The 9,939-nt window shown below is 46.1% G+C and overlaps 1 protein-coding gene across 1 annotated transcript in view; it reads right to left on the reverse strand.

The window, feature by feature from the left end:
- axl (AXL receptor tyrosine kinase) overlaps positions 1-9,939 on the reverse strand; it is a 326,648-nt gene that overhangs the window by 229,173 nt on the left and 87,536 nt on the right. The window contains exon 6 of the mRNA XM_078241607.1: positions 3,722-3,837. Within this exon, the coding sequence (XP_078097733.1) occupies positions 3,722-3,837 (116 nt within the window). The remainder of the gene's footprint in view (positions 1-3,721; positions 3,838-9,939) is intronic.

The raw sequence follows: 9,939 nt of genomic DNA on the forward strand, positions 1-9,939 counted from the left end.
TTATCTTGTAAATTGAGTCTGTGTCTATCTGTGCCCTGTTTGTGAACCCAATCCTCCACTCACCTGATGAAGGGGCAGCGCTCTGAAAGCTCGTGCTGCCAAATAAGCCTGTTGGACTTTAACCTGGTGTTGTGAGACTACATACTGTGCCCACCCCAGTCCAACGCCGCATCTCCACATCATGGCTACCACCAACGAGGTCATCAACAGTGCTATCAAGCAGCACCTGCTCAGTAATAACCTGCTCAATGACGCCCAGTTTGGGTTTCACCAGGGTCATTCAGCTCCTGACTACATTACAGCTTTGGTCCAAACATGGACAAAAGAGCTGAATTCCAGAGGTGAGGTGAGAGTGACAGCCCTTGACATCAAAGCCGCATTCGAGTGAGTGTGGCATCAAGGAGCCCTAGCAAAACTGGAACCAATGGGTATCAGGGGGCAAACACTCTGCTGGTTGGAGACATACCTGGCACAGAGGAAGATGGTTGTGGTTGTGGGGGGTCAGTCATCTCAGCTCCAGGACATCTCTGCAGGAGTCCCTCAGGGTAGTGTCCTAGGCCCAGCAATCTTCAGCTGCTTCATCAACGACCTTCCCTCTGTCATAAGGTCAGAAGTGGGGATGTTCGCTGATGATTGCACAATGTTCAGCACCATTCGCGACTCCTCAGATACTGAAGCAGTCCATGTTCAAATGCAACAAGATCTGGACAATATCCAGGCTTGTGCTGACAAGTGGCAAGTGACATTCACGTCACACAAATGCCAGGCATTGACCATCACCAATAAGAGACACTCTAACCACTGCCCCTTGACATTCAATGGTGTAACCATCACTGAATCCCCCACTGTCAACATCCTTGAGGTTACCATTGACCAGAAACTCAACTGGACTCACCACATAAACACAAGTGACTGCAACAGCAGGTCAGAGGCTAGGAATACTGCGGCGAGTAACTCACCTCCTGACTCCCCAGAGCCTATCCACCATCTACAAGGCACAAGTCAGGAGTGTGATGGAATACTCTCCACTTGCCTGGATGGGTGCAGCTCCAACAACACTCAAAAAGCTTGACACCATCCAGACAAAGCAGCCCCGCTTGATTGGCACCACATCCACAAACATCCACTCAACGCTCAGTAGCAGCAGTGTGTACTATCTACAAGATGCACTACAGCAATTCACCAAAGATCCTTAGACAGCACCTTCCAAACCCACGACCACTCCCATCTAGAAGGACAAGGGCAACAGATACATGGGAATACCACCACCTGCAAATTTCCCTCCAAGGCACTCACCATTCTGACTTGGAAATATATCACCGTTCCTTCGCAGTCACTGGGTCAAAATCCTGGAATTCCCTCCCTAACGGCATTGTGGGTCAACCCACAGCACATGGACTGCAGCGATTCAAGAAGGCAGCTCACCACCACCTTCTCAAGGGCAACTAGGGATGGACAATAAATGTTGGCCAGCCAGCAACGCCCATGTCCCACGAATGAATTTTTAAAAAGCCCTCCTGATTCTCTCTCAGTGCCTTTCATCCTAATCCTATCCCAATTAACATTCAGGTCTTTGACATCTCACACTGTTACTGCTCGATTTTGCACTCTTCTCAGAGACATTCCAACAGATTTTTATCCCCTCTGACAGTTTGGGTGTCTATGACACATTCCAAGCAGTGAGATTTCCCTTTTTCATCCTTTAGTTCAACCCTTTGCTTACAGTCTTAATTGGTGTGCCTTCTTCATTACACTTGAGTATTGGGAGCAGTTTAAAATTCAGCAAAGGAGGGCCAAGTGATGATTAAGAAGAGAAAATAGATATGAAAGTAAGCTAATGAGAACATAAAAACTGACTGAAAGTTTCTATAGGTATGTAAAAAGAGAAAGATTGACATAAACTAATGTAGGTCTCTTTATTTACGCTTTCAAAGGGCCTTCGACAAGGTCTCACATGGCAGACTAAAGTTAAAGCGTATGGCACTGTTGGTAGTGTCTTGAGATGGATGAGCTGGTTGACAGGTAGGAGGCAAAACGTTGGCATAAATGGGTCTTTTTCCATTGGCAGGCAGTGACTAGTGGGGTACCGCAAGGATCTGTGCTAGGACCCCAACTGTTCACATTTCTATTTATGATTTGGAAGAGGGAACTGAATGTATTATCTCCAAATTTGCAGATGATACAAAGTTGGGTTGGAGGGTGAGCTGTGAGGAGGATGCAGAGATGCTTCAGTGTGATTTCGACAGGCTGAGTGAGTGGGTATATGCACAGTAGATGCAGTATAATGTGGTTGAACATGAGGTTATCCACTTCGGTAGCAAAAATAGGAAGGCAGATTATTATCTGAATGGGTGTAAATTGGGAGAGGTGGATACTCAGCAAGACCTCGGTGTCCCTGGTGGCACAGTGGTTAGCACTGCTGCCTCACAGCGCCAGGGACCCAGGTTCGATTACCTGCTTGGGTTACTGTTTGAGCAGAGCCAGCACGTTCTCCCTGTGACTTCCTCCGGGTGCTCCAATTTCCTCCCAGTCAGAAAGTCGTGCGAGCTAGGCGCATTGGCCATGCTAAATTCTCCCTCAACATACCCAAACAGGCACCAAAGTGCAGTGACTAGGGGATACCTAGTGTTAATGTAAGCCTACTTATGACACGAATAAATAAACTTTAAACTTAAACTTGTGCATCAGTCGCTGTAAGTAAGCATGCAGGTACAGCAGGCAGTGAAGAAGGCAAATGGTATGTTGACCTTCATAGCGAGAGGATTTGAGTATAGGGATAGGGATGTTTTGCTGCAATTGTATAGGGCATTGGTGAGACCACACCTGGAGTATTGTTTGTAGTTTTGGTGTCCTTATCTGAGGAGGGATGTCCTTTTGATAGAGGGAGTGCAGCGAAGGTTTACCAGGCTGATTCTTGTAGTGGCAGGCCTGTCATATGAGGAGAGACTAAGTTGGTTAGGATTGTATTCATTGGAGAGTGAGAGGGAATCTCGTAGAAACTTATAAAATTCTAACAGGGATGGATAAGGTAGTTTCAGAAAGAATGTTCCCAATAATGGGGGAGTCCAGAACTAGGGGTCATAGTTTGAGGATAAGGGGCAAACCTTTTAGCACCGAGGTGAGGAGAAATTTCTTCATTCAGAAGGTGGTGAATGTGTGGAAATCACTACCACAGAAAGTAGTTGAGGCCAAAACATTGTGTGATTTCAAGAAGAAATTAGATATAGCTCTTGGGGCTAAATATGGGAGGAAGGCGGGATCAGGATATTGAATTTGATGATCAGCCACGATCATAATGAATGGCGGAGCAGGCCCAAAGGGCCGAATGGCCTCCTCCGCTTCTATTTTCTATATCATCCCTCCCAAATTGTTTATTTGATGATTGTATCCCCCAGTGCGCCTTTCATACCATCTCTGAAAACTTTACACCAACAAAATACCTTTGACACGTAGTCACTGTCAAAGTGCAGGAAATTCAGCAGCATACAGCAAGATCCCAAAACTAACAACAGTGACAATGATCAGAGAGCCTCTTTTAATGGCATTGCTTGAGGGATAAAAATGGCTCCCTCCTCTTGGGATCTGTTACATTCATCTGAAAGAGTAGATGGGGCCTGCAATGCAACATTCCCTCAGTACTGTACTTGTGCCAGCATAAATGATAGTTTCAAGAGTGGAGCTTGAACCCACAACTTTCTGCCTTACGCATGCATGTGCTTACCTGAATAGTACAGGAGATGAATGGAAAAAAGCCACTGAAGCCAGTATTCCATGAAACTCCAAGGGCACGGGAGCTTATGAAGGTCACCGTCAAATTTTCTGGTTTGTCTGGCAGAACTAGAAGAGAAAGCATGCGTTACCCAACCCTCTTCCAAACTCACACAAATCACATCGTAAATGCTTCAGAACACATTACAACACAGGCAGCAGCTACTCAGGCCATTGGGTCTTTTAGGGGTTCAAGAACTCTTCTTGCTAATCCCAAAACTTCTTTCCTCTCCTCTCCCAATGTTAGCCTTCTTATTTGAATCCATAGCCACTAGTTAACCGCTGGTACATCCATCATTGGATCAGCTTATCAGTCAGTGTGACAATCAATGATTGGGTGGGAGAGGTTGCCTAACTTATGACAGCATGCATAGACTGGGCTTGTGTTCTCTCAAGTGTTGAAGATTAAAGGGTAATCTAACTAATAACTAACTAAAAAACAGGGGCTGGAGGCAGCCATTATCCCTCTTGAGTCTACTCCACCATTCAATACAAGCATGGAGAATCTGAGTGTGGCTTTAACTCCAATTCCCTGTCCACATTCCAAAACCCTTGACTCCCTTGTCAATCAACAATCTGTCTAACTCAGCCTTGAATATATTCTATGACCCACAGCCTTCTCTCTGGGAAAGAGAATTCCAAAGAACTTTTGAGGCAATTAATTCTTCCATCTTAATTCTAACTGGGTTAGACAGGGTAGATTCAGAAAGAATGTTCCCAATGGTGGGGGAGTCCAGAACTAGGGGTCGTAATTTGAGGATAAGGAGTAAACCTTTTAGAACTCTGTGGGCGGCATGGTGGCACAGTGGTTAGCACTACTGCCTCACAGCTCCAAGGACCTGGGTTCAATTCCTGGATGGATCACTGTCTTTGTAGAGTTTGCACATTCTTCCTGTGTCTGCGTGGATTTCCTCTGGGATGCTCCAGTTTCCTCCCACAGTCCAAAGCTGTGTGGGTTAAGTTGATTGGCCATGCTAAACTGCCCCTTAGTGTTCCGAGGTGTGTAGGTTAGAGGGATTAGCGGGGTAAATGTGTGGGATTCTGGGGATAGGGCCTGGGGTGGGATCGATGTCGGTGCGGATTTGATGGGCTGAATGGCCTCCCTCTGTAGATTTCTATGTTTCTCCATGTTCCTGCGTAACTGAGGTGAGGAGAAATTTCTTCACCCAGAGGGTGGGAAATCTGTGTAATTCACTACCACAAAATGTAGTTGAGGCCAAAACGTTGTCTGATTTCAAGAAGAAATTAGACATAGCTCTTGAGGCTAAAGGGATCAAGGGATATGGGAGGAAGGGGGGGAAATCAGCATATTGAATTGATCATCAGCCGTGATCAAAATGAATGGTGGAGCAGGCTCGAAGGGTCGAATGGCCCACTCCTGCTTCTAGTTTCTATCTTAAGTGGGAGGTCCCTTATTTTGAAACTGTAACATCTAGTTCTAGATACTCCCAGGAAGAGAAATATCCACTCAGTATCCACCCTGTGAAGGTCTTATTGAAGATCAGCTCTCATTCTTCTACACTGCAATGAATATAAGCCCAATCTGTTCAACCTTTCTTCATACGATAACCCCTTCATCCCAGGAATCAGGCAAGTGAATCTTCTCAAACAGCTTTCAATGCAAATGTGTCCCTTCCAGATAAGGTGACCGAAAGTGCACACTGTGCTGGAGACATGGTCTCACAAATACAGTACAAAGAACAAAGGAACAGGCCCTTCGGCCCTACAAGCCTGCACCAACCATGCTGCCCGACTGATTAAAACCTCCTAGCCTCCCAGGGACCATATCCTTCTATTCCCATCCTATTCATGTATTTGTCAAGACGCCCCTTAAAAGTCACAATCGTACCTGCTTCTACTACCTCCCCCGGCAACGAGTTCCAGGCACCCACCACCCTCTGTGTAAAAAATCTGCCTCGTACATCTCCTTTAAACCTTGTCCCTCGCACTTTAAACCTGTGCCCCTTTTTAATTGACTCTTCCACCCTGGGAAAATGCTTCTGACTATCCACTCTGTCCATGCCTCTCATAATCTTGTAAACCTCTATTAGGTCACCCCCTCAACCTCCATCGTTCCAAGGAGAACAAACCTCTCCTCATAGCTGATGCTCTCCATACCAGGCAACATCCTGGTAAATCTTTTCTGTACCCTCTCCAAAGCCTCCACATCTTTCCGGTAGTGTGACCAAAATTGAACACTATTGCCAGAATTTAACCGGCACGCCTGCCCTGGAATCAGGGTGAGCGAGGTTTGCAGAATGGCATTCTCCGTTGGCCTCAGGCAGGATCTTACGAGCCTCGGGCGGGCGAGGGGGTAAACTTCCGGCATATATTCTAAGTGCGGCCTAACTAAGGTTTTATAAAGCCATTCCTCAGAGATTAGTGCTGGAACCTTTGCTGTTTGTAATATATATATAAATGATTTGGAGGAAAATGTAACTGGTTTGATTAGTAAGTTTGCGGACGACACAAAGGTTGGTGGATTTGCGGATAGTGATGAGGACCATCAGAAGATACAACAAGATATAGATTGGTTGAAAACTTGGGCAGAGAGATGGCAGATGGAGTTTAATCCGGACAAATGTGAGGTGGTGCATTTTGGGCTGCAACATGCTGCAACATGACTTGCCAATTTTTAAACTCAATTCCCTGGCCGATGAAGGCAAGCATGTCTTATGCCTTCTTGACTACCTTCTCCACCTGCGTTGCCACTTTCAGTGACCTGTGTACCCGTACATCCAGATCCCTTTGCCTATCAATACTCCTGAGGGTTCTGCCATTTACTGTATATTTCCTATCTGTATTAGACCTCCCAAAATGCACCACCTCACATTTGTCCGGATTAAACTCCATTTGCCATCTCTCCGCCCAAGTTTTCAACCAATCTATATCTTGTTGTATCTTCTGATAGTCCTCATCACTATCCGCAAATCCACCAACCTTTGTGTCGTCCGCAAACTTACTAATCAATCCAGTTACATTTTCCTCCAAATCATTTATATATATATTACAAACAGCAAAGGTTCCAGCACTAATCTCTGAGGAATGGAGTCACAGCCCTCCATTCAGAAACGCACAGTTCCACAACTACCCTCCGTCTTCTATGACCGAGTAAGAAGTCTCACAACACCAGGTTAAAGTCCAACAGAGGCAACCTCTGAAAGACGTGCCGGATCATTGACACAGATGCCATCATCTCACGTGAGAACACCATCCACCAGGTACACGATACATACTCTTGCAACTCGGCCAACATTGTCTCCCTGATTCGCTGCAGGAAAGGATGTCCCGAGGCATTGTACATTGGGGAGATCATGCAGACGCGACGACAACGGATGAATGAACACCGCTCGACAATCACCAGGCAAGAGTATTCTCTTCCTGTTGGGAAACACTTCAGCGGTCATGGGCATTCGGCCTCTGATCTTCAGATAAGCATTCTCCAAGGCGGCCTTCATGACACACGACAACGCAGAGTCGCTGAGCAGAGACTGATAGCCAAGTTCTGCACACATGAGGACGGCCTCAACCGCGGTCTTGGGTTCATGTCACACTATCTGTAACCCCCACGACTTGCCTGGGCTTGCAAAATCTCACTAACTGTCCTGGCTGGAGACAATACACAGCTCTTTAACCTGTGTTTAACCCTCTCTCCACTCACATTGTCTGTACCTTTAAGACCTGATTACCTGTAAAGACTCACATTCCAACCATTATTTTGTAAATTGAGTTTGTGTCTTTATATGCCCTGTTTGTGAACTTACCTGACGAAGGAGCAGCGCTCCGAAAGCTAGTGGCTTTTGCTACCAAATAAACCTGTTGGACTTTAACCTGATGTTGTGAGACTTCTTACTGTGTTTACCCCAGTCCAACGCCGGCATCTCCACTTCTATGACCGAGCCAGTTCTGTATCCATCTTGCCAGCTCACTTCCAGGCGACATCACCCTGTGTACCAGTCTGCCATGAGGGACCTTGTCAAAGGCCTTACTAAAGTCCATATAGACATCTTCAAAGAACTCTCATACATTTGTCAAACAATTTCCCTTTCACAAAGCCATGCTGACTCTGCCTAATTTGAACATGATTTTTTTAACGTCTTGCGATTACCTTCTTAATAACAGAGTGTGTCAGTTTCACACTGGGCGAGTGGCCAGAATTTTACCACCCCCCACCTGCATGGGAATTGGAGTGGACGAGGGGTGGACCCTGGAAAGGTCCACTGACCTTAGGTGGTATTTTGCAGTTTTGGGATGAGCGAGGCTGTAAAATCCCACCCAATGGGTCAGTTTCACACTGTCGTACTTGTTCTGGCCTTGTAGGCAAGGTGGTGATTTCACAGGGTTATATCACCTCGAAGGTGTCAATGGCTGAATTGCCACGTGTGTCCACATCACAAACTGTAAGCGAGCATTTTGCGCATGAGGAGCTGAGAACTGAGAGAGATATCTGGAAAAGCAATCCATGAATTTCTATTGAGCCTTTTACAATCTCATGACATCCTATAACATATTCTAGCCAATGATGTAATTCTGATGTGTCCTCAGTGTTGAGCCACTGGAAAGGGTACAGCCAACAGCAGGGCAATATTAACCTGTTATTCATGACATTGGTTGCAGGATAAATATGTACCAGGACACTAGGGACACTCCTCTGCTCTTCTCCCACTAGCTCCATGGGAGCGTTGACCGGCCCTCGGTATTACATTCTATCTGTAGTGCAGCTGCTCAAATCTGGGGACTGCGACTTCAATCCACAACCTACAAAGTCGTAGCACTGAGGCACAGCTCACAATGATGTGGACAAAACCCTTCACAGATTAAGAGAGAAAGGATGCAAGCAAGAGGAAATGTGAGGGAGAAAATATGAGATTGGTACAGGGAAGGAAAGGTGAAAGACAGCAAGGTGGAGGCTATTGGGGCAGGTTCGAACCCTTCTCAGCACCGACAAAAAGAGGTTTGGATGGGATTGGGTTAGAGGGTCAGTGTGATGAGGATTAGGTCCCTCACAATGAAAGAATCTTGTTACATGGAATCAACTGACAAATCTCAGAGATCAAACGTTCTGTTACTTGGGATAAGTCAGGGTTGTGAAAAGATTTAGTACTCCAGCTTAACTAGTCTTTCTCTTCGAAAGTTCTGAGTGTTTCCAAACTATTGCCTCCCATCCCCCAATTGCAACAGTTCCGAGTGGCCCACGTGTTAAACTGCTTTGAACCCTTACCTCAGGGTAGACATATTGCTAAAGTAACATTCTGTTCATTTTTGATGGCTCCCAAACCATTTGCAGCATAGATTTTAGCCGCTGTTCTCGACTTGGGATCTGTGGATAGGGCACTGTCCAGAGGGCAGGATAGCTGGTGAGCTTTCTTGACAGAGAGGCTTGAGTTGGTAGAGGAGTGAAGGAGAAAGCTAAGAAAAGGAAATTAGAAACAAGTGAAAAGATTCCTTCTTCAAAAAAGAGAAAGCAAGTTCTGGGTTAAAGTGAAGTGGAACAAAAATTGCATAAACAGAGGGAGGAAGGTGGAGGAACCAGAAATTTCCAACTAAGGCCCCTCTCCTGCCTGATTCAGGGGGAGGATTGTCAGCCCTGTACCAGTAAAGCCTGAACACAGACAAAGGGAAAAATAATGTCTTTTCTTTGTGGAAACAGAGGTATTGGGTGTCACTTGTGCTAGGCAGGGGAGAGAAGTTCCATTGGATGGACAGATCTCTTCACAGAGAAGTGTGCCAAAGGAATGAATAAGTGCAGCTGCCAGAGAGCAAAAGAAAAACAGGCTTTGCTAACAAGCTGTGAGTTGGAGAATAACAGACGCTTTCCAACTAATGCGGTAAACAGCCAAGTCGGACAAAGAACAGACTGTACTGTCCTGCGCCAGCTATCTCCGAAGGTTACAGCAGTGGCTGCCCACAGCCAAGTAACAAGCCAAGGGCAGCTCACTGAGTAGGCACTGCTGATCAACTACAGGAAAGGGAGAATTGATGGCAACACTGTCTATGAAGAGGAAATGTCTGTGCCCAGCTGGTAGAGGACACTGTCAGTGTACTGTGCCGCCTCAACATTACTCAATTCCCTCATGCCACTCAATTGCTGATAAGAAAGGGGTTTCTGTCCAGGGCTCGAATGCAGGCTGGTGCTCAGCACCAGACAGTAGGCAAATACACAATTAAGTA

This window comes from Mustelus asterias, chromosome 24, assembly GCF_964213995.1.
Source record: "Mustelus asterias chromosome 24, sMusAst1.hap1.1, whole genome shotgun sequence".
NCBI classification, from domain to species: domain Eukaryota; kingdom Metazoa; phylum Chordata; class Chondrichthyes; order Carcharhiniformes; family Triakidae; genus Mustelus; species Mustelus asterias.